Below are 24,661 nucleotides of genomic sequence, written 5' to 3' on the forward strand. Positions count from 1 at the left end.
ATTTGACAGTGCGTCCAACTGTCCTCACATCTGCAGACCACATATATGGCGTTGTGTGGGCGAGCAGTTTGCTGATGTCAACGTTGTGAACAGAGTGCCCCATGGTGGCGGTGGGGTTATGGTATGGGCAGCAAACACAATTTTATCAATTGCAATTTGAATGCACAAAGATACCGTGACAAGATCCTGAGGCCCATTGTCATGCCATTCATCTGCCGCCATCACCTCATGTTTCAGCATGATGTCGCAAGGATTTGTACACAATTCCTGGAAGCTGAAAATGTCAGTTTTTCCATGGCCTGCATACTCACTAGACATGTCACCCATTGGGCATTTTTGGGATGCTCTGAATCGACGTGTACGACAGCATGTTCCAGTTCCCGCCAATATCCAGAAACTTTGCACAACCATTGACGAGGAGTGGGACAACATTCCACAGGCCACAATCAACAGCCTGATTAACTCTATATGAAGGAGATGTGTCGTGCTGCATGAGGCAAATGGTGGTCACACCAGATACTGACTGGTTTTCTTATCCACACTCCTACCTTTTATTTAAGGTATCTGTGACCAACAGATGCATATCTGTATTCCCAGTCATGTGAAATCCATAGATTAGGGCCTAATGAATTTATTTAAATTGACTGATTTCCTTATGAACTGTAACTCAGTAAAATCTTTGAAATTGTTCCTTGTTGCATTTATATTTTTGTTCAGTATATATGTATACACGTCCTCTTCAAGCTTTCAAACTTCCAGAGCAGCAACAGTGTAAAAATAATGATTAGATTTTCTAAAATATCTATTAATAAGTCATAAACTAAGTCTATTTAGCTCCTTCACCATTAGTGGGTGAATGGTATGTTCAATGGTTTCTATACGTCCTACAGTAGTACAGCTCCGTTAGCTAGTTTTTTAATACCCAAACTGTTTTATATTTCCAGGACAATGGGGACCTGCTGACCCAGCTGAAAGACCAGGATGCCTCTGTCATAGCCACCGACCAGTACAAAGACCGTGTCAGCATGGCCGAAAACTCCAGCCTGCTGATTGCTGCAGCATCACTGAAGGATGAGAAGATTTTCACCTGCATGGTGGTGGCTGGGGCTGACATCTCAGAATACCCAGTCAAACTCCTTATCCACAGTGGGTACATAAGGGCAATATTACAGTCATACTAATGCATGCTATGGAATGGGCCTTTGAGGTACAGGTCAGTGCTGTGCTGTGTGATATTATGATGGTTAGCCAGAGTGATAGTGAGTGCTTTCTGAGATGCCTACAGCTTGTTAATGTTATTAACTGTTCTACAGAGGCTCCAACCGGAGTGGAGATCACAGCCCTAGCCGCAGAGCTGGAGATTGGCAAACCAACCCAGGTAGGTTCATCATATGCTTTTGCTTATGCCTACATTATATTAAGCAGAAATATCAAGGGGAATTGTTCATTGGAGATGAAGTATCTTGAGGCAAACTAAAGAAGGACGGTGCAGCTGGAATGAAGAGTGCTTTGAAGTGATCCTGATGAATTAGTAAACAGCAGAATATCCCTCCTCCAATTAAAACAACCATGGGATGGATCTAAGAGGAGGTTTAAAATGCTTTGGGCATTTCATGCTACATGGGGGGGGGGGTTCACAAATGCAGTAGATCCACCACAGATGAGAGCTAATTTGCACAGATATTTTATCAATTAAGCAACAAAAATATTGGAATTTTATTGAGCTACTTTTATAACGTAAGGATTTTCCAACCTTTCGTATGCCCTTGTGTTCTAAAATAAGATTTTTCCGCTTTTATCCTCGCTTTGTTTTATCGTCTGCACAGCTAGGGCAGTGCAGCGCCCCTGATTCCAACCCAGCTGCCAACATCACATGGTTCAAGAACAAGAAACATCTGGTGGCGGATGGGAAAGGTACGTTATTGAAGTTCTTATTATTTACAAGTGAAGTTGAAGTTCTGATTATTTACAAGTGGTAAACAACTGCAGGGGGGCTGAAGATTGCACATTCACACATTTCACTTGTTTGGTGTGAGATTCTACAAGAACCGAGTAGTTAAATATCACCTCTCGAGCTACATATTTTCTTCAATTCCCATAAATGTGTCTGTTTCTACAGGATCCAAAATGTCAGTAACTTGGTGATCATATTATTGTTTATCTGTGTGTCGATATGCTACTCTGTAACCATACCATTTCTAATCAGTATTGTTGTTATTTTTAGGCATTATAATCAGTTCCAAAGTGAAGGTGGACGAAGTCACTGGCCTCACCACCACTTCCTCCACTCTTCAGTACACAGCTGAGAAGGGAGACACAGATGCTCTGTTCACCTGTGGAACCCTGAACGCATTGTCCTCCCCAGTCTCATTCACTGTCACCTGTAAGTAACCAGAGAGCCACCAAACTACTCCAACTACCCAAAATAGCCCAACTCCCTAAACTGCTCCAACTAACTACCCAACTGCCCAAACCAACCTCAAACTCCCTCAACTACCCTTACTACCTAAACTACCCAAGATGCCCCAGCTACCATAACTGCCTCAACTATCCTAACTGCCTGTAACTGCCCTAACCGACACAACTTCCCCAACTGCTGTCTGTCCTAGGAAGGCTATTGATCTGCTATCAGCCTCAGCAGCCAGCAGTCATTGTATCGACAACCAGATACCAGATTGATGGCTGTTTTATTTTGAAGTTATAGTCTGATCATTTGTGCCTCTATGGCTCTTTTCTTGCAGCCCAGACAGACAAGAATAATGACACAATAATGACACTAATTTAAAAATGATGTCTCCATGAGTCTGTTGTGGGAGTGATTCGGAGCCTAGCGTTCGAGGAATAGCATAGTCGATGTTATTCACTCGAAATGGCCCTTTAAAAAGGACCTATCAGGGCTCGGCGGCTGTTTGAATCCTGTTTTTAATGAAATGTTGGCAATTTGGCTGATCTGGAGCAGCATCATTGATGTTTGAAAGGAGTATTTTGTCTAGAGCCTCGGGGTGTGGCTGCCGTTCGACCAGCTCCGCCGCTGCATTCAAAAGCAGCCATCGCCACAGGAACACACTCAGAAATGGAGTGTACAGCCCTGAGGACGTCACTAGCTTGGCTAGTCTACTTACTGGGATGGTCTTAGAAGCCCTGTCTGCCCAGGGTCACTGTGATGGTTTCAGAAGCCCTGTCTGCCCAGGGTCACTGTGATGGTCTCAGAAGCCCTGTCTGCCCAGGGTCACTGTGTTTCAGGTCTCAGGCTGACTGTGTCCTCCTCCTCTCCGGCTCCTGTTCTCACTCACTGTCTCTCCTCTCCATCTCTGCTGTTCTCTTACTCCTGTTCTCTCTCTCCTGGTATTTCTCTCTCTCCTCTCCCTACAGACCCCACAGAGAGGGTCAGTCTACATGTCATTTCTAAAGGGCCCCTTATGGAAGGAGACAACGTGACTCTGAAGTGCAAGGCCGACGGGAACCCACTTCCCACCAGCTTCAACTTCCACATTCAGGCAAGCTCTCATTGACATGACTCCACTATCCTCCCACACAACCAGAAACCCCACCTGGCATATGCCCTTAGTTCCTAATCTGACCCCTTTAATTACTTGCCTTCTACTGCCATTGTCCTCTTTAACCCAGTCAAACCATACACCTGGTCAAACTCTACATGTCTTACAGCATCCACCCTGTCTGTGAAGCGCTACATTAACCTAGACTCAAGCCCATCTGAGAGTTTCAAAATGTATCCTTATGTTCCTAAAGAGAAAGGTGGTGAAGGTGGAGAACTCTGACTCCTACACTGTGACTGATGTCACACGTGACAGCACAGGGGAATACAAGTGTTCTATCATTGACAATGCCAAGATGGAAGACTCCAAGAACATTACCATCAATTGTAAGTCACTCTTTATCTACAGATATCTTTATCAATGTTTTAAGCTAGCTAGCATTAGTTCTTTAATTAAGTTATGTATTATCTTCAACTGAAATACTGCCAGCAATTTATTTAACAATGCTAGGCCAGCAATGGATTCATGGGAAATACCAGCCATAATGATAGCCCATTTCCTGCTACTATAGATTGCGTTTGGAAGTGTGTGGGAAAATTACTTATCATCTAATTCATAATTCATTCTTTGTCCGACAGTATAAAGTCATTAGGGTTATTTTTCTCAAAGAGGAACATTGTCAGAGTATATTTCCATTTGCAACCGCATCCCTCAGTAGGAAAGGACATACGGTTTGTTATAGAGAATAGAAGCCGAGCATCTCGTCTCACGCTGTGAGGTGAAAATACTTGGAAAGCTCACGTCCTTTAATGCGTTAAATAAGCTGGATCAATGCGGACGTGCTGAGGCTTCTATAGGGAGCTGATATGGTTTTCAACAGGAGTGCTGTGGCACCTTCTCCTCGAGGCGGTTAACTGCCTGCTTACAGTGTGTCTTTCTCCTCCCTTCCTCCCTTTCAGACCTGGATATGAGTTTGAGCCCCTCTGAGAAGGTCATGAAGAGTGCCGGCGAAAGCTTGGCTCTGAACCTGCAGACCGATGCGTCTGGAGAACTCAGGGTGTCCTGGACTAAGGTAAGACTAAACAGTACAAAAGTTATTATAAGGCCTAGATTTATGTTTTTGGTTGAAAATGGGTGATAAAACCTTATCAAAGCAATAAGATGACTTCAGTGTGTTTTTCATAATTTAAATGAATGTGAAGGGCGCCTAGTAGTTATGAGCATTGGGCCAGTAACCAACAGATTGCTGGTTCAAATCCCCGAGCCGACTACATGAAAAATCTGTCGATGCGTCCTTGAACAAGGCACTTAACCCTAATTGCTCCTGCAAGTCACTCTGGATAAGAGCGTTTGCTAAATGACCAAAATGCAAATGTAATGGTTGATCTTATATAATTCCAGGACAATGGCAAGCTAGACAAAATGCCTAAGTTTGACAAGCTGACCTACTCTGATTCTGGAAAGTATGAAGTTGTGGTCACCATGGGCACTCTCATCAAGAAAGCCTCTTTCGAGCTGGTCGTTGAAGGTAAAGACTTTGGGACATTTACTCAGTTAAGGCTTCTGTGCTGTTACTGGTCACATTCAACACTGTTTTTCAAAGATAGAATTTTGTACCTGTTGCTAATGATAGACCTTTATTCAAAGATCCTGATTCCCCAGTAGCTGTTTCACTTCAGGGAGAGGCTTTCTCCATATTTGTTTGTGTTGTCCATACATCATGTGGTGTTGTTGCATGGCATGGTGCAATCATTTTCTTATTCGTTTTGGTGTAGTTGAGGAGGTCATGCGTCTTCTTACAGGTATTCCAGTCATCCGGCGGTTGGCCAAGCAGCGTGGCGAGGATGGCCAGCACAAGGTACTGACCTGCGAGGCTGAGGGCTCCCCCAAACCCACTGTGGCCTGGAGCGTCAACGGCACCTCGGTATGAACAAACACAGACATCTTCACTAAGGTGCCAGGACACTCCACTGACACACAGGAGGTGCCATTAGACTTCACACTCACAGGGACACTCATTATACAGACCACACATACTGTATTTATCCATCAGTTACTGTAAAACGCACAACACCCTTATCTGTCCTGGAATAGCAGTAAAGACTCATAAAATCATTAGTCTATCTGGAATTCTCTCAAAGCAACACCTTGTGCCATGCACCCATTTTTCTGCGGCGTGCCACCACATGAACGGAACGGAACACACAAATCCTCGCCATCTTTCCGGGTGTGTTACTGCCGATATGAAAGCAGCTCCTTGTAAACCTTATAAAAACAGTCAATTTAAGCTTCCTTTTATTGGAATCTGTCAGGAAGCCAGGGAACTCTAAAGTTGGGAGGTTGACAGTCAATGAACCTTTGGATGTCTTTGTAGTGAATCAGTGCTTGTGGTATTTTACTGTCCACACTATTTCAGACAGACAAACTTCCCCCATAATGTCTTTCACTATGTTACTATTTGTGACTTCCTAAGTAACTTCTCTTCTTGAAACTTTTCAGACTGACACTTCCCAAACTGATGGACTCAGTGTTTTTGTAGATAGGTTTCCTTCTCTCAGATGCACACCACGTTTATTATGCATTGGTCTGTCATGAAGACAAAGGATTTTTGTTCTTGGCGTACCTGTGTGCACTGATAGCACAGCTACACAATGAGCCAGCGTGAGATTGTGTGTGTGTGTGTGTGTGTGTGTGTGTGTGTGTGTGTGTGTGTGTGTGTGTGTGTGTGTGTGTGTGTGTGTGTGTGTGTGTGGTCATGTCCCATGACCACACACACACCCATTGGGTCTGCATGATTAATCCACTCCAAAGCTGCACTGACCTCTTTCGATGAATATTCTATGGCTGAGTCACTCACACACAGTAATTTAGTCACAGCTCACAATTCTGCGCATCTGGGGACAAACACACCAGTGCATTCAACGTTTAGAAAAAAAACCTGTTCGCGGTAAATAGGATAAGACATCAAATGTAAGTTTAGTGCTAGCTCTTTTCATAGCAGACGCACCATATCGTATTCTTAGAAGATGTGAAATGGGTGTTGCCTGTTTGTCTGGGGGCTTCTCTAGTCCTCTGCCTCTATGCCCTGAAGATACTTATTTTCACGAATAGGTTGAGCCTCATGAAAATACAACACCACCTCCTAGTGGTAGTACATGAAATATACATATTTTATTTGATTCAAACAACATTCATTATGCCATGGAATAATATAAGATTCCATATATTCCTCGCAATAGAATTCTATAATATGCATCTTTGTGCTATTACTGAAGAGGAAGCAGCTATGTTCTGCATGGCATTTAATTCTCCACCAGATACACAATATATACGATAAGCCATTGTATACTAACAGCTGCGTCTATTTAATTTTCAGGCTGATGAAAGTCCCTACATCAATGGGAAGATCTCATACAAGCTGACCATTGTGCCTACAGTCAACCTGACCGTTGTCTGCACTGTGTCCAATGAGCTTGGCCAGGACACCAGGGCTATTAACGTGTCGACCTGTAAGTACAGTGTGGTGGTATGGCCTAAAATTCCCTGTCCTATCCCCTTCCTTCCTCTCTAAAGGGTAACTCACTAATCCTTGTATGAATCTGGTCGATCACCCTCTCCCGATGCTGACAAACTCCCCCACTGCATGATGATTAGTAAAAAAGTATGGAAATGTTTTATGGAGGGAACCTTGCCATGGGGACCTAGTTCTTCTTGTCTCTAGCCAACCTAAAACATGCATACTGGACATACTATGTATGCATGCTCCTTGGCAATAATTTCCCTTTGGTTTCTGCAGTATTTGATTAGATAAGTCAGTACAGACAGCCATATCTCATTCATCTTTGTGTTTTTGGAAAAGCATTTTTCCCTTTTTCCTTCTTCTCCCTCACTTTTGGTCTGTTTGTCGGGATGCTGGACTATCCTTTCCCCCCTCTGATGTCATGTTCTCAGTTTGCATGCGACCAGGAAATCTAAACAACCCACACCGTGTTACAGTCAATCTAGAGTCTAACATAGCCGATAACACACTGTCTGACCAATAACATTATACAGTATACTTAACTGATTTCTGGGTTGGACGTTAATATAACTTTATATCTGATTTCAGTATTTGAGGAGGTGAGAATGGATAAACAAGGTAAGTTGTGATGATCTTATTTAACATTTCCTGTAGCAAGAGGGAGGAGAGGAGGGATTCTGTCGAAAAAATATATAAGCTTCCCAGAGAACGTGGAATCTGCTATTGTGCATTATACCCTCCAGAGCACAATCTCAGATTAACAGCATCCACAAATTGCCCCACTGCTGAAATGCTGTTGAACAACAAGATGTGGTGCTGGGGATGTAGGAAATATTTGTTAAGATAAACATACAAATTCTGAGGATCAGAAGGAGTGAAGCCACCAGCATCCTGACAATCTCTCAATGTTATCCATCCTTTCATTTGCCAATATTGTATTTATTACATGTTCACAAGGAGCAGTTCACATTTATCGAAATCATAATACAGAAGGTTACAAATTCTATAACAACCATTGAATTTTGCAGCATGAATGTGTATACAGTACCTTATTCATTCATATGTATTCATTGACATTTATACACAGGTTTGGGGAGTAACTGATTACATGTAATTAGTTACATGTAAACGGATAATTTTTTCTTCTTCTGTAATCAGTTACGTTACCAGCAAAAATATTGTAATCAGATTACAGATACTTTTAAAGAAGTAGGTTATTGGATTATTTTTAAATGTAGAAAGGATGTTTTGTGAAAAAATACATTGACACCTTTCTATTTTCTCAATGAAATTCAATTCAGCATTGAAAAAGGGCACAAGTTTAACTCCATTGGCCTCCCACAGTGAAAAAGCTGAAATTCACTACTTTTGTTGATCTGCTTGCTCTGTTCTCATATTTATCCTCATGTTTTACCATTTTCTTTTGGGACTCAAATTTGTTCCACCTGAGTGTTTTACTTGCCATTACTGTGATATGTTGTTGTTTATCTACCTTAGTTTAATGCACTAACTGTAAGTCGCTCTGGATAAGTGTGTCTGCTAAATTACCAAAATGTAAGTGTTTTGCAAGTGTTCATTTTTACATTTACATTTGGTAATTTATCACACACTCTTATCACACCATTGTCAGCAGACTTCTGATGTAGGATGAAAGAAGGGGGACACAAAATTGTGAACCGCTATAAAATAAATGGTATAGAAAAGTATTATTATTTTAAATGTTTTGTAATACAGGTCTCGAAAGTATATTGTTACCAAATACATTGGATGTAGTAGTTCAGGCTGGTGAAATACAAAATACTCAAAAGTAATTGAAATACGTCCATCTCTGGTCAGAGACCACTATGATGACATACCAAATGCGTTTGATCGATCCTTTTTGTCTTCTTCTAATACCTCTTAAAAGGAAAGTAATCCAAAAGTAAGTAATCAGATTACATTACTGCGTTTGGGTAATCCAAAAGTTACGTTACCGATTACAGTTTTGGACAGGTAACTAGTAACTGTATCAGATTACATTCCAAAAGTAACCTACCTAACCCTGTTTATACATACGCACATTTATTTTTTGCCATCTCTTCATTTGCAGAATGTTCTTTCCTTGTTTCTGATGTTTCTCCTCTCTCTGTGTGCCTTTACAGGCTCATCAGATGACAGTGACACAACAAAGTTGGTGGTGGGAGTTATTGTTGGTCTTCTCCTGGCCACTGTAGTTGTGGGTCTAGCATACTGGCTGTACATGAAGAAATCCAAGTAAGTTCATTAAATCAAAATGCCATTCATATATAGCATGTTATGGTGATGTATGTATTATTATTGGAGGGCTGTGATTTGTGTTAAACAACCTGATTTGTGTTAAAAGGCAAGGCAGCTGGAAGACTGGTGAGAAGGAGGATGGATCCACTGAGGAGAGCAAGAAACTGGAGGAGAAAATAGAGGAGAAGCTGGAGGAAAACAGCCAGAAAGTTGAGGTGTAAAGAAAAGGAATGTTTAAAGAATGAGAGAAAAAAAAGGTAAAGAACATGTCTTGAAAAACACATCTATTACTGTATATTAGAATATTTACTTCTTATGTTTTAGATTAAAAGATGCCGTTAACATCATCACAATTTTTCTGCAGTGCGGAAGCGGAAACTAGAAGCTTTTGCTCACTTCTGTTAAAATTTGAAAAGGGGGCATTGAACTGGATGAAGACCATTTGGATTTGGACTTATCCACAAAACTTTATTTCCTCTGAATATTGAAAGAAAAAAACTGGCTAAATGAAAGGATATGTGTTGTACATAAGCCTAAATTCCCTGCTCTATGGATAAAATGTGTTACCTTTCCTTTGTAATAGTTTTTGTTTCATGTGTTGGTTAAGAAGGATTTGGTCAAATTGAGAAAAATGCCAATTAGAGTGTTTGGCTTGGATTTAATTAACGTTGTTGCTATTAGAATAACTACTGGACCATATGCCTTTTCTGTAAGGATGTGTGCATTGGCCTATACCTCCCTGACCCTCAATGCATTATAGAGGATCTGAAGATATTCGCCGCTGTTCCATCTCAGTTCCATATCATCAACACAACCAAACACCCATTAACACAAACGAACACAGTCAATACATTTTGTAATTTTTTTATGGAACATACACTGCCATTTTGTGTAGTCTCCATTGGAAAAATAAACTGTTGTATATTTTAATGAAAGGGCTAAGGGAAGGGTATAGGCTACATAACTAGCTTTGGCTGTAACGTAATATGAGTTAAGCATTATACCAAGATGCATCACTTTGCATTGCAGGAAGTAGAAGATCTGTTGTACAAATTATTTCATGGCATGTTACATGGTTCCTGTTTGTTTTTTGTACATTTTTGCCATCAAAAGTATCAGGGGATTGAGTGATGCTGTTAGGCATGCAGTACACTCTGACCATCTGTTTGTGTATCAGTGGGTTGTGTTTAGTTTGGACATAACCACTACATTACAGAATATGTCTTATCTCAGTTGTGTTCATAGTGTTAAATTCTGTGCTTTTATGTCATTTTATGTGTAAAGAGACAAGTTGTCCAGTAGTTGCATACTTCACAATTTAGGTCAGGGTTATGAGTAGCATTTACTGAACCTGCAAATATATCAGACCTAGATGTAATTGTGATTTGTTTTGGTTATTTTTAGCTATTTATATTGTTCAAGATTACAAGGTTAGCATCTCTGTTAGTTCTACTAAATTATTCTCACAAATTTAACCACTTAGCTTTAAAGGTACTGAACAATTGATAGTCATTTCTTGCAGTTATTTGACAGTAATAATTATAATTTAAGCCTTCTGTGGATTTTGAGGCTTCTGTAGATTTCTATGAGATTTACCACATATCTCATACTGTCAGCTTGCTGTTTGTGTCCTGCGTTGTAGTTAATGTGAAACCAACAAATTGGAAATAAGACCAAAGAGGGTAAATATTGCCATGCAAGTATTGTAAATACTGGTTTTTGTTTTTGTACTTTTGTTTAAAATAAAGTGTAGCCTACATTTTGAAGAATCATGTTAAAAAATGTTTTGTTGGCTCTGTCATTCTGCTCACAATATATGATAAAAAGTATTACCATCAGATATCTTTGGGAATAGGTACATAAACACCCCCAAATCCCAGAGAATCAGTCTATCTTCATTCGTATCATCCATAAATCCATATTTTACAATTGGACCACTATTGGGCATTCCTCAACACTAATAGTAGGGCACTGGTAAGTCAATTCAGAATCACACAGGACCATGATAATCAGAATTCCAGAACTGCACATAGAAAGGATGTATGCTGCCATCCATTGGCCAAAGAACATAGCACAAGGATTTGCTTCATCATCATTCAGAGATCAAAAATGTTATTAATAAGATCCCACTTGGATATTTGAATCAGGTTGCTTTCAGTAGTTTGATCTGATTTATGAATATCTTGTCACATGTTAAATGTTACTAGTAAATTCATGTCAAGAGTCAAGTTTAGCTAAACTGAGTTCATATAACCTTAGAGGACCTTTAAGCTGACAGCCATACAGTATAGACTAAAGATAAATCAAATGTGGATGCCCTTTATGTAGCTCGTCTGCTCTCCTAATCAGGAATGTACTTTACAGATGGGTTCTTCTATGCAACAATATCACACAGCTTGTTTATATCCAGGAATCATGATGTCAATCTGACTGTAAAAAAGACTAGGCCTGTATGTCTTGCATTTCATTTTCTTAAAATGTGTTATTGCAGTCATACCGTTTTATTACTGCCTCAAACATGGATGCAATAAAGTTTGGAAAATTCCTGCAACACAACTAACTATTCATGCATTTTCTTTTCGAATTTAGAAATCCTATTTAGATTATTTTATTCTACTTTAGAATGTTATATTTCAATTGAGACAATTTATTCATTAGAATTACTGATTGATTGACAAATTATGACAGCATACAATTTTGAATCTATGGTTGAATTATCCTCGTCATTGGTTCATCCGGGGATTTGATAGATTGATTGACAGTTGTCATAGTAACAACTCAGGCAATCGCCATTTTGTCAGAAGGTCTTTTCAAATGTTGTCCCTTCCCGCCGGAATAATGCAATCACTGGATATACTATTGACATTTGTGTTGAAAACGATGCGTCGAATGGATCGGATTAGGACAAGTAAAAGGCAAATGATTTAGCATAGTTTAAATATATCTAGTGGGAGCCGCACTTATAGTTGTCAGCGTCTCTGGTCTACCGGGCCGGTTCACTGCGCAGGTTTGGGACGCGCGCCATTTTGTGAAAATTGACATAAAACATTTTGTCCAGAAATAAGCATGTATCTTAGGGCATGATATTGGTTTCATATTTTTGGTTCTTCATTATTTTTCGTTATGGTTTCCTACGTCCATGTTTCCGGTGGTGAGCTTCAAAGAAAACGGAACAATTTGAATGTAACCTTTTATTTTGCAGTTGAATTCCTAGCTACAGAATATTGTTAGCTAACCTTCGCTAGTTAATAGTAGCCACGTTCGTTTAGTCAACTAGATATCTAGCTGGCGCTAGTCGTCAGCTGGTATTAGTCGAAGTTGGGTGGATAACTAATTGTGTTGGTTGGGGACGCATTTGATCGTCAAGAAGTTTTACTTGGATGGCCATTTTTTTTAACTTGGTTTGCCAGTGGAGAAGACTTTTCACCTTCGCGTTTCGTGAATTAGGTTGACTGTGACTGACTTAACTTAGCCGACGACAGTGGGGGCGGAGAAGCTCAAGCTGGATAAGTTGCCCTATCATACAGGTTAATTGACTTTAAATGAAGATCGTGCCATCAGAGGTGAGCCCGTGTATGAAGCTGACTGTGTGTTGTGTAAAAAAAGGTAGATAACGTTACATGGGGTGGTAATTAGCTAATGTAACTTACGGTCATCTAGCTAACGATCAGCAGCAACCATTGCATTGGCCGGATGTCGTAAGAATGTTGCTAACATTAGCCAGTACAGATTCGCTAACGTTAGCGCTCTGGATCTAGCTACACCTAACATTTTTTTAACCTAGCTAGTTAGATAAAAAAAAAATCTAACAGCATTCCCTTTAGTTGTAACTAACGTTAGCTAATAGTATCTATCGGTTAACGTTATGTCAAAGTGTTAACGTAAATGAATAGCTAGCTAACAGTAGCTAACGTTATTTATGGGCAAGCAAAGCTGACGCGTTAACTACCGTAGCTAGCTTACGTTACCCTGTTAGAAAGTTGGGGGCAAGATTACGTGGTAGCGAACGTTCGAGTCTACGATCGTTAGCAAGTTAACAATTGGGGCCCATAACCAGCGTTATTGGCTTGCTAGTTAACTAACTCGCTAACTGGTCATCTAACGAAGCTGGCTAGTAAGCTAACGTTAGGCCCACACAGCTCGCTCGCAGAAGACGTCGTCACTGCAATCACTGGCGAGAGGAAACGGATTGCTTGCCTTAACGTACCAAAGCTAGAAGGGTAACGTTAGCTAGTGAGTAAGCTAGCTATGTAGTATTTGTCATTGTAGACGAAGCCAGACTCCCACTGACATAACTGCTATTGAGAAGGCTTAACTAAACTGATGATTTCCTTTCGAAATTCCAACCATGGCGAGATATACTCCATCACCTGTGAGTAGCTAGCTAACGGTTAACAATTCCTTATTTTGAATTGATGACAAGCCGTTTTGATTGCAAGTATGTAGCAAAACGTAATCGTTTTTAATAAATAACAAATGTTATAGGGTAGTCAGATATAAAGTTACATACAACACTTAAAATTCGAATTAAAACTATATCCATGTAGATAGGCCTGTGTTCATGCTTAAACTCTATAGTCAGGAAAGGAACTGTTCAGAAGACGTCCTGAAAACGGAATGTTTCGATCGTTTATCTTTAGTGGTACAGTTGGAAGCATTATCTTTACTTTATATGCACCGTTCTGAATAATTTAAATGGTCTACAGTTTGTGTTCAAAACACTTTTGCGTTGCAATGTGGGCTTGTACGGCATATCATATTTAGCAAGCATTCCCACACTAAAACTACTTAAGCTCAATGTCTATACATGTCATATTTTATTAGCTAGTTGCTGTTGGGTCATTTGGGTCATCTTCATTACATTTGTATATAAAGTTAGATGAAACTGCAGAACTTTGCAAGTGACTAAAGACATGCTGAGAGGAGATCTCTAATGTTACCAGGTCACAACAATGGTGAAGCTGATTTTGACCTGCTTGTTTGGATTGCACCTGTTTTTTGGTGTGAACCCATGTTTCTGAACTGTTCTTGCAGCCTCATACATCATAGCTTTATAAGGTTAATTGTGTTAGGCATGTTGAGAATCATTGGTTCACTGAGATTAACCAGTCTGACTGGGAAATGGTGATCGATGGAGTGATTATAGTTTTCTAAAGTTACAAAATATGTGCATTTTACTATCCAGTAGTTTTATTTTTTTGCCCTTGCCATTGCAGTGTTTTGGTATTTTTCCTCTTTTTTTTCTGTCAAGTTTTTGTGCTTTTGGAAAGTACATCCCACCTAAAATGCACAGTCAATGAATGATACTTATCTCCTTTTTGTTCTTTATAGTGGGTTGTGGTTTGCTGCTGGACTCTCCTTCCAGGATGATATGAAATTTTACAGGAGACGATGCATCCAGGTTAGCTGCAATAACTGACATATTCTCTCTTTCGTGGGGAGGAGGCACTCTTCTGAATTTTCCCCCCACAGCCTAACCATATCTTGTCGATCAGAAATATACATGAAACATAATACTTAAATTATTAAATAAATTACCTGCTTACTTCAAAACAACTTTCAGTTGTCTGTCGGTGCAAAGCAAATTGCACATGATGAAGACATTTCCACCATAAATTATGTCAGTCACAGTAGATTTATATTATTTATTAGACTTTCCACATGTTCAAATTCAGACTCTTTCAATTCTTGATTACCACTGCCTTGTCGTGTTCCTCTCGACCATTACAGTGCATTCTCCCTGGAATTTTGGTTGCATTATTAAGTTTACAATTTGGAATTGGGATTACATGAAATGGAGTGAAGTTTAAAATAGAACCATGGTGCACCTCAAGATGTCAGCCAAGAAAGTGGAGAAGAAAGAAAGAAATGCCAGTCATCCTTAGACTAGTATTTTGCATTTAGTGAGCTTGGAAGCGTGCTTGAACAACTGGCAAGCATGGTTGAACAGTTACACAAAGGACAAGTGTGAACTGACCAGCCCCAGATATAATTATATGAAGGCATATATAATATTAAATGTACAATATTATACATATGTCACAATTTATAAAGTATGGTACTGTACTACTTATCGTGATTAAGTAGTAGGGTTAGAATAGGCTACCATATTTTGTCAGATTCTGAGGTCACCCCAACGAGCAGTGATACCTAATACATGTTTTATTATTGTAAGTATGACATGTCAGAAATTGCATATTACAATTGTATAATTCTAAACTGGATTCTCCTGCACTAGCTACTGTACATTTTTATTTCAAAGGTTTTCCTAATAATATCTATCTGTCTGGATATATTTGTTCCTCCACAGCTGGGTCAGCTCTGTCTCTAGTGCTCTCAGATGGAGTGCAGGTTTTGGGCTGTGCTGCTATTTTGCTGCCAGGCTCTAGTGTGCTGAAAGGCCTCTAAGTGTGCCAAAGTTCAATTTTATTTCTTGTTTATTTCTTGGTTTCTCATTGGAAAATGGGAGCTGCTCTGCCCTGGCAACAAAAGTAGGTTATTTGCATACTGCGTTGTGATTGGCCTGTGCGTTGATGGGCTTGCCAAATCACGCTGTATCTCTGTGGTGATAGGCTATGCTAATTAGGTGCTGTTGCTGGGATTCTGAATAGTGGTTACTGTGTAGCGCTGGTGAATTGTGTTGTCTGGTGAGAGATGCTGATAGATGAACAAGCAACGTAATAATTTTCTGATTCCTTTTCACATAAGGATGATTTACTTCCCAGGGTGTATTGGTATTTCATTTTTATTCCTGATTTTAAAATGACATATTCTACAGCACCCCCCCAGGCTAATAAAAAGATAAATGCCTATTTTCTTTACCATGTGAACATGTTTTTATGTTTGTGTGTGTGCGCACGTGTTTTTTAAGCCTTTGCACAATGTACAAGTACACAGATATTTTGTATTATTACTAGTGTAAGCCAAGAACTTCCATTTGATACAAAGGGGCCCTCATGGATGCTAATACAACAAACATACTATATATAGTATGTAGGATTACTATTGCAACAACACATCATCAGTAGGGTAAAACTAACCTGTCTCACGACGGTCTAACCCCAGCTCACGTTCCCTATTAGTGGGTGAACAATCCAACGCTTGGTGAATTCTGCTTCACAATGATAGGAAGAGTGTGTGTGTATATATATATATATATATATATATATATATATATATATATATATATATATATATATAATAATTTGAATAATAGGCCTATTTAACAGTAATACATGGCACTGTATGTCTTCCTACTCATGTCAATGTATGAGGTAAATTACACCAACCGTAACATGTTAGTTACAATTTATCACCCATGCCTAGTTAATTAATAGTTTTAATTTATCAACATCCCATTTTAGATAATCATTGAGATTCATACAGCATTGTAAGGGTTAAAGGTCAGTGTGCTGAAGTGTCTTCCACTTCTAGGCCTCTTGAAGTGCTATTTTAGATCAGTTTGTCAAGGCAGGAAACCTTCCATTGATAGATCAGTCTGAAATTTTTTATTGAGTTGTCACTACTTCAGGGGAAGTTTGTATAATGGATATTTATTTTTTATTTACAATTTCAGTGTTAATTCATGTCAATGTTTATTTCTTTCAGGAGGAGAGACTTCAGCATGCAAACCTTCGTCCGTCCGGCTGGCGCCCTCTTTTTCTTTCCACGCTGCTGGTCTTCAGATGGCTGCTCCAATGCCCCATACGCACCAGCAGTACAGTGACCGCCACCAGCCGAGCACTGACCAAACTGCTGCGGTCCTACCGTACAGCGACCAAACGCAACAGCTCACTGCCAACCCGGTATACAAGCAACACAGAAACCTTTCAATTTGTTACAGATACAAGTGTTCAAAAATGTACAGAATCGTACACTTTTTAATGCACACACGTGCCCAATAGAAATCAGAACTTTAACTAGTCTTTCATTTCGATTGCTAAATGTAAGAATTATTTTTTGTGTTGATCATGATTTCTTTTGTTATTTGTTGTTACAGAGGCACATGCCCCAGTGCTTTCGTGACCCTACTTTGGCTCCCCTGCGGAAGCTCTCTATAGACCTTATCAAAACTTATAAACAGATCAATGAGGTGAGACTGGTTTCTGCTGTTCAATATACTGCAATTGTCACAACATTTCATATTTGAGTGTTTGAATTGCAGATATAGTAACAAACAATTCAAGTTAATAATATTTTTAATATTCTCAGTTAGATCAAGAAGTACATATGCTCATGTCTGTATTTGGGTTATTTCATGGACTTTAGGTGTATTATGCAAAAAAGAAGCGGCGGCACCAAACGGGTCAGGGTGAAGACTCCAGTCACAAGAAAGAGAGGAAGGTCTTCAATGATGGCTACGACGATGACAACTACGATTACATTGTCAAGAATGGGGAGAAGTGGATGGACCGCTATGAGATTGATTCCTTGATAGGCAAAGGGTCATTTGGACAGGTATACTTTTTTATAAATGATTATCAATGTTATTCCCATGATCAACTTTGGAAATTGCTCTCATTTTGAGCACTTGGGCAGCTCGTGTGATTAAAACATAAGAAAATGTTGGTGTTTTTTCTCTTTTGGATTGCTGTAGGTTGTAAAAGCTTATGACCGTGTAGAGCAGGAGTGGGTTGCGATCAAGATCATCAAGAACAAGAAAGCTTTTCTCAATCAAGCCCAGATTGAAGTGCGCCTCCTAGAGCTCATGAACAAACATGACACCGAGATGAAATACTACATAGGTAATGCACTCTAGCTAGTGCTTGTCTGTTGTCCAAGCCATTATGGCGCACTATCATGTTTTACACTAATCTCTCTTGTATGTGAATCAGCCACACCTGACTGACACTATTTCTCCTGTCATGTAGTTCACCTGAAACGTCACTTCATGTTCCGGAACCACCTCTGCCTGGTGTTTGAGATGCTCTCATACAACCTGTACGACCTGCTGCGAAACACCAACTTCCGCGGTGTCTCTCTCAACCTGACCAGGAAGTTTGCTCAGCAGCTTTGCACTGCGCTGTTGTTCCTGGCCACGCCCGAGCTCAGCATCATCCACTGTGACCTGAAGCCAGAGAACATCCTGCTGTGCAACCCCAAGAGGAGTGCCATCAAGATAGTGGACTTTGGCAGCTCCTGCCAACTGGGACAGAGGGTATGCTAATCTATTACTTATTGTCTTGGTCCAAAAGAGTTTAACCTTGCATCTTGCACAAGTCTAATTTTTTGCGTATGTTCTGTATAGCTCTGCCATATGTTCTGTTTTCAAGATTGTTGTAATGCTGATATCTGTAACGATATCGATAAGAATGGGTTGTGATTTACTCTTTCTCCTTCCTCAGATATACCAGTACATTCAGAGTCGTTTTTACCGCTCCCCAGAGGTGCTGCTGGGCATGCCCTATGACCTGGCCATCGACATGTGGTCCCTTGGCTGCATCCTGGTGGAGATGCACACTGGAGAGCCCCTCTTCAGTGGAGCCAACGAGGTACAGTGTGCTTGACTGACTAGCTGGAGGTTGTTTTAAGTATAGCCAACTTTGAGTGAATAAATTTGATACCAACAATTAACTTTTAATCCATGGCAATATATTGTTCTGTTCTATAATTCTCAGGTGGACCAGATGAATAAGATAGTTGAAGTTCTTGGTATCCCCCCCAATCATATTATGGACCTAGCCCCAAAAGCCAGGAAGTTCTTTGAGAAGCTATCGGATGGCACATGGAGCGTTAAGAAGACCAAAGATGGCAAAAGGGTGAGTGCTGCTGTTCCCTTCTCAATCTGATGTCCTAACATTGGCTTTTGGTAGTGTTGTGTATTCAGGTTCAAGTATCTGACAACCCTTCCCTGTCTCTCCCCCTCGTCTCTCCTCTGAGCAGTATAAGCCTCCAGCCTCTCGGAAGCTCCACTCCATCCTGGGTGTAGAGGCCGGTGGTCCAGGTGGCCGGCGGGCGGGGGAGTCTGGCCATGCTGTTGCTGACTATTTGAAGTTCAAGGACCTGATCCTTCGGATGTTGGACTATGACCCGAAGAGCCGCATCCAGCCCTACTACGCCCTGCAGCACAGCTTCTTCAAGAAGACTGCAGACGAGGGGACCAACACGAGCAGCAGCGTGTCTACCAGCCCAGCGCTGGAGCAGTCCCAGTCCTCTGGAACCACCTCCAGCACCTCTTCCAGCTCAGGTAACACTCCCTGGCTCACTCGACCCTCTTTCTCTCCTCTGAATATTGCGGTTGTGAACTCATGTCTCCGTTTTTCAGTGCACTGGTGGGAAACCAAACCGATGGTGGTGCTTAAAGTATTTTCAACCTTTTCTATGTTCAGTCATTTTTACATTGTCTTTGAGTGTGATGGGCAGGGGTTGTGCCCTCTTCTCTTGCAGGAGGGTCGTCTGGGACAAGTACGAGTGGTAGGGCGAGGTCAGACCCCACCCATCACCACCTACACAGTGGAGGGCACTTTGGGGCAGTGATGCCAGCCATTGACGGTGACACCCTCTGTCCACAGGTGACATGTCTTTGTCATTCATTTGAATAAGCTAATTAATCAATAGACAACCTGTTGTAAGTCCTAATGTAGTCAATATTATTTACGTGTAATTAAATGCACTGGGAATTTAATTGTATTTTTTTCCCAAGGAGCATTTCATATTTTAGTAATTTTAGCAGATGCTCTTAACTAGTGCAACTTGGTTAATGCATTCATCTTAAGACAGCTAGGTGGGACAGCCACATCAGTCATAGTAAGTACATTTTTCCTCAAAGTAGCGATCAGCAAAGTCGAAGCTTGTACGAGAGACATTAATTGATTTCTCTGTGGTCCACTGACAGGCAAGAAAGCCTTACCCTCCCCCATTGGTGTGGGGAGGTGGGGTCGGACCAGAGCCGGTGGCCGGAGAGACCCACCCAGTCCAGGAGACCACCTTCCACGTCCCCCCTCAGCACCCCAAGGCCCTGCACCCCCATCATCACCACGGGCAGGTGATGGCCACACGGCCCCGCCCGCGGCACTACACCTCCCCCACACACAGCTCCTCCACACAGGACTCCATGGAGGTGGTGCATGGCCATCTGTCCATGACCTCCCTGTCTTCCTCTGCCTCCTCTTCCTCCACATCTTCCTCTTCCACTGGGAATCACGGTAATCAGGCCTACCAGCTCCGCCACCTGCCTTTTGGGCATCATGGCGGGCTGAGCATGGGGATGGGTGCCTTCTCGAACCCCAGGCAGGAGACAGGCATGGCTGCCCACCCAGCTTACCCCATGGTCACAAACACGGGGCCGTCTCACTACCTACCAGAGGGCCACCTGGGCATGAGGCAGGGCATGGACCGGGAGGAGTCTCCCATGACTGGAGTGTGTGTGCAGCAGAGTTCCATGGCCAGCTCGTGACTGCACTGACATTTGGCTGTGTGTTCCCCCTGTGCGTCATTTTTAAGGTGGTGTTTTTTACAACAGGTGTGTCGATCAAAAGCTGCTCACGTCAGAAGGGAGATATCGCTGAACCGCTACTACAGAGAAGAACCTTTGTTAAAAGAATATGTGATATCTGTCATTTTTCTTTTTGCAATCATTAGGCACATGATAATGTTGCAGAATAAGCATAGTAAAATTGAGACATTCATCTGCCATTTCACAAAATTCATGTAACAAATAACCACCATCTGGTATTACGTGGCAAAATCTTCTGGTGAGCATTTGGGGATAAAGTTATAAGCAGTTTTACAGGTAGCTGTCTAATGAAATGCTAACACATCCTCTTATTTCAAACTGGAATTTCTGGCATTTTTCTTCCACAGGTTGTTGATTGTTTTACCCTTTTTTTAAAGTGAATTTTCACAGAAGAGCTGCTTTTAAAACCTTTAGCTTGACCAGGAGGAAGGTGTTTGCGGTGATATTTCGTGTTGTCTGTCGGTATTGTGTAACTCTGTGAGAGGGGAGCACATAGCAGTGGAGTTCCTATAGTGTGCGCTGGCCCAGACAGTGGAGGGGATACCCTGCAGGTGAAAGATGCCAGGGGGGAGTGCTGCCCACCTGGGGGCCTGATGAGCTGGCCCTGGCCTGGCACAGACGAGAGAGCAGATGGGCTCTGGAGAAGAAAAGGGTCCGGCCCAGCGTGAGGAAGACTGGTTCAGTCAGTGGCTGGTTCTCAGATAACCTTTTGGCCTTACGACTCATGGACTTGGAATGGGTCGGAGCTGGATATCATTTGAATTAAGATGGCTTTCCTCTATTTTTATCTGTAGACAGCCCTTAATTGTTTAAGGAGAATAAAAATGATAGAAAAGGGTCATTTAAGAATGAAGATTTGAGGCCTTTCTCTACAAAGATTTCTCATCTATGGGGCCCCAGATTACAGGGTCTTCTTGTACACACCAATCTCCTAAACATTACTTCCTTCAAATCTTGTTCACAGATTAAGGATTTTGTGGTATAAAAAAAAATTAACATCCAGAGTCTGTTTTTTTTTTTCTCCCGTTTGCATGTAGTTCCTCATCTGAATACCTGCACAAATGTCTCCATCTTATAAACACGGAAACTGAAGAGAGAAATTAGTTAAGTGACTGCCTATCTTTCTCCTCAAATTATGCTGTGAATTTTACAAGAATTTATTTTCACTTTGGATATATATATTTTTTTTTATACCAAAGCAGTTTTATAGCATATTAGGTGTCTGTAACCAATAATGTAGCAGTTCACCAATTTTGACTCAGTTTATCAAGATCTTATTTTAACGTAAGTACAAAACTGCTGCAATATATTGCTTTAGCAGAACTGGAAACCGTTAAATTCAACAACTGTTAACTACCGTATATTCTAAGCAGATTTGGTTGCAATGTTTTTCCAAACCTGTTTCCATATTAATTGGTAGATTATTTTTGGGAGTCTCTTTTAACCTTGGTATGTTTTGAGACATTGGTAGTTACTCTGCAGGCTCCAGAGTAGCAGAATTAAAAGCTGATGGTTCAATGTAGACCACTGCATTCTGTTTCTGCATTTCTCCCACTTATACTATTTTTTTAAAGGGTTTTGCTGCCTTTCATACATAATTTGGCAACATGCTAGCTACTGCCATAAAACTCAAGACTATTGTAGTCTCATTACCCTGGCAGTGTACAGACAATTGCAGTAAATCTGATTTTCTAAGTGATTTGGAAGTACGCCTCCTTGTGAGCTTGGTCCAATTCAAATTGGAAGGGTACCAGTCAGCCCTCTTGCTAATGTCCTGAGCATGTGTGCTCAACTTTGGCAGACATGCATGTCCCTAGAACTCTACCGTTAGTAAAGGCATTTTTCGTTCATTTTATTTTATATCAGGGATTTTGAAGTGCTTTTTTATTATTTTTCTGGAAAGTAACTAGACCAAAGTCCTGCTCATAATAGCCTTCTTAGTTACACGCAGACCGCAGGACACTTCTATTGTCATCATAGTTCAGTGGAGAGACCATCACAAGGAAAAATCATGTTTGGTATAACCACAAGCTCAAATGTAAAGCTACCTGTAATGATATTTAAATTTTATCTGAATGTTTTAGGTTATAATCACAATCATTTTTCATACCCCTCCATGATTTTTGAGACTCAAACTGCCAGTGGTTTTGCTGACACTCATACTGGTACTAAACATTCCAAAATAAAGATTTAAAAAACCTCTTAAGTGTGAGCCTGTTTCAGATCATGCTGATTGACCTCTGATCTAGAACAGTTGTCATGAAATGCAGCCCCTTTTTAATAGTGGAAATAGAATTTATGTATATATTTATATTTTTTTAATAAAGGAAGTATAGAACTCACTACCTTGCTCCTGCTGGTATGTTGATTATGTTTGTCAATTTGGTGACCGTTCAGTGGGCAAGATCTCAGTTTTCTTAGTCAGTGGTGTAACGTGGCCTCTGGGCAGAGGTACTTGACTACATCATGACAACACTATGAGGTAGGGTTTGAATCAAACAGGGAAAGCTAGATCTTCAAACCTTAATTTTCACAGGGTATATTGTAAGTGCATGTACATCCACAAACATTACTTTTTGGTTGTATGAAAAGCACATGGGGGGTGATTCCATTTTCAATAAGGCTGTTATGTTTGTGGTTTTCACACATGTTTGAGTACTTGTTGACATATCCTCACCCTACAGAAGCCCAAGTCCTCTGATTTTAATTTGAATATATTTTTGATTTTTGATTTCACATAATTTTATAACATTTTTTGTACATGCACTATAAAACTGAACAGCATGGAGAAAAGGATAAGTTCATGTATCCACAGATTGTAAGATCTAGTCAAGACTTTGCTGTGTATATGACAATGCCCTTTGTATTATATTAAGACCGTCTTATGTATGATATATAAAAAGAAGTTAATTGAACTGTTGTGAGCCTCTGTTCCTCTACACTTCTTTACACGCACCAGTGTGTATTTCTTCCAGGAATACACTGTCTTGTACCAATGCTATTACCACCACAAATACCAAATAAATGACCGCGAGGGTGCCCAATTTTGTGCTCAATAACTGTTTAACCTAATAACTCCTTTGTGTAGACTATTATTATAATTCAAACTCATTGATAAACTCGGTTTAGCACAAATCAAGACTGTATAGTACTAGTGTTGGGAAAAAAGCCTGAATGATCCTCGAATAATACACAACAGCAAGCTACTTAGTGGGTGTAGATGAGCTTCAGATGAGTAGTATTATAGAGTATTTTGGTTGAAATTACCTTATGAACGTGATTTTGTCGTTAATCTGACCAAATGATGAGAAAAATCAACTGGAATTTACTTGATAAGAATGTTGATCAGCTTTTTCTATGACGTGGCTCGTTGGTCTAGGGGTATGATTCTCGCTTCGGGTGCGAGAGGTCCCGGGTTCAAATCCCGGACGAGCCCATCTTTTTAAATTTGGAGAGCAACGGTAGATGTTGCATAGCAACAAACGTCGTAAAAATAGTTAATTTGGTGAATTTACATAGAGATTTAGCAATACCCTTTTCACTCTGCGAGTATAATTTTCCATCGTTTTAACTCGTGCAAATGTATAGAGAAGTCGCCATGATTCCATCCACAACGTTGACCCTTATTTAATTTCAGACATTAAAAGAGGGCTCGTCCGGGATTTGAACCCGGGACCTCTCGCACCCTAAGCGAGAATCATACCCCTAGACCAACGAGCCAGATAGAACAATGTTGGCACATGTTTTTAATTTATTCACGCTTTTATCGAAGTACTTCTGTATTGTCTTTTTTTATGAGCCTGACCTGTAGCAGTTTAAAAATTACTATATTTCGCATTGTATGTCCAATTGCCATGACAAACCATGTATATTTTTGCAATTTGGGGCACCTCTGATTCGAGTGTAACCAAATCGTTAGTGTAACGTTGAAGA

At 40.6% G+C, this 24,661-nt stretch overlaps 2 protein-coding genes and 2 non-coding genes across 8 annotated transcripts in view; 3 read left to right on the forward strand and 1 right to left on the reverse strand.

Annotated features, from left to right (window-relative positions):
* The window catches only part of LOC118397475 (CD166 antigen homolog A-like), a 60,179-nt gene extending 48,350 nt beyond the window's left edge, over nt 1–11,829 (forward strand). The window contains exons 3-16 of the mRNA XM_035792247.2: nt 945–1,146; nt 1,314–1,378; nt 1,827–1,914; nt 2,225–2,383; nt 3,373–3,497; nt 3,751–3,883; nt 4,457–4,569; nt 4,899–5,025; nt 5,300–5,421; nt 6,874–7,006; nt 7,606–7,635; nt 9,159–9,270; nt 9,380–9,530; nt 9,638–11,829. Of these exons, the coding sequence (XP_035648140.1) occupies nt 945–1,146; nt 1,314–1,378; nt 1,827–1,914; nt 2,225–2,383; nt 3,373–3,497; nt 3,751–3,883; nt 4,457–4,569; nt 4,899–5,025; nt 5,300–5,421; nt 6,874–7,006; nt 7,606–7,635; nt 9,159–9,270; nt 9,380–9,494 (1,524 nt within the window). The 3' untranslated portion in view covers nt 9,495–9,530; nt 9,638–11,829. The remainder of the gene's footprint in view (nt 1–944; nt 1,147–1,313; nt 1,379–1,826; nt 1,915–2,224; nt 2,384–3,372; nt 3,498–3,750; nt 3,884–4,456; nt 4,570–4,898; nt 5,026–5,299; nt 5,422–6,873; nt 7,007–7,605; nt 7,636–9,158; nt 9,271–9,379; nt 9,531–9,637) is intronic.
* A 224-nt stretch (nt 11,830–12,053) lies between these two features.
* LOC118397476 (dual specificity tyrosine-phosphorylation-regulated kinase 1A-like) lies at nt 12,054–23,643 on the forward strand. Of its 5 annotated transcripts, none has more exons than XM_035792248.2 (12): nt 12,054–12,836; nt 14,605–14,674; nt 16,882–17,078; nt 17,273–17,365; nt 17,542–17,730; nt 17,870–18,017; nt 18,144–18,430; nt 18,618–18,764; nt 18,891–19,031; nt 19,156–19,459; nt 19,660–19,784; nt 20,108–23,643. In XM_035792248.2, the coding sequence occupies exons 2-12, from the start codon at nt 14,665–14,667 to the stop codon at nt 20,666–20,668; spliced, it is 2,202 nt and encodes a 733-aa protein (XP_035648141.1). In that variant the 5' UTR covers nt 12,054–12,836; nt 14,605–14,664; the 3' UTR covers nt 20,669–23,643. The 5 variants fall into 5 exon arrangements, with proteins under 5 accessions (XP_035648141.1, XP_035648143.1, XP_035648144.1 ...); XM_035792250.2 differs by having other exon boundaries at nt 12,054–12,280; XM_035792249.2 differs by lacking the exon at nt 12,054–12,836 and adding an exon at nt 13,103–13,645.
* A 449-nt stretch (nt 23,644–24,092) lies between these two features.
* trnap-cgg (transfer RNA proline (anticodon CGG)) lies at nt 24,093–24,164 on the forward strand. Its single transcript has one exon. It is a non-coding gene; the product is annotated as a tRNA-Pro (tRNA).
* Nucleotides 24,165–24,376: 212 nt separating this feature from the next.
* trnap-agg (transfer RNA proline (anticodon AGG)) lies at nt 24,377–24,448 on the reverse strand. The gene has a single exon. It is a non-coding gene; the product is annotated as a tRNA-Pro (tRNA).
* Nucleotides 24,449–24,661: the final 213 nt, after the last annotated feature.

This window comes from Oncorhynchus keta, chromosome 18 (genome assembly GCF_023373465.1).
Source record: "Oncorhynchus keta strain PuntledgeMale-10-30-2019 chromosome 18, Oket_V2, whole genome shotgun sequence".
Taxonomy (NCBI): Eukaryota; Metazoa; Chordata; class Actinopteri; order Salmoniformes; family Salmonidae; genus Oncorhynchus; species Oncorhynchus keta.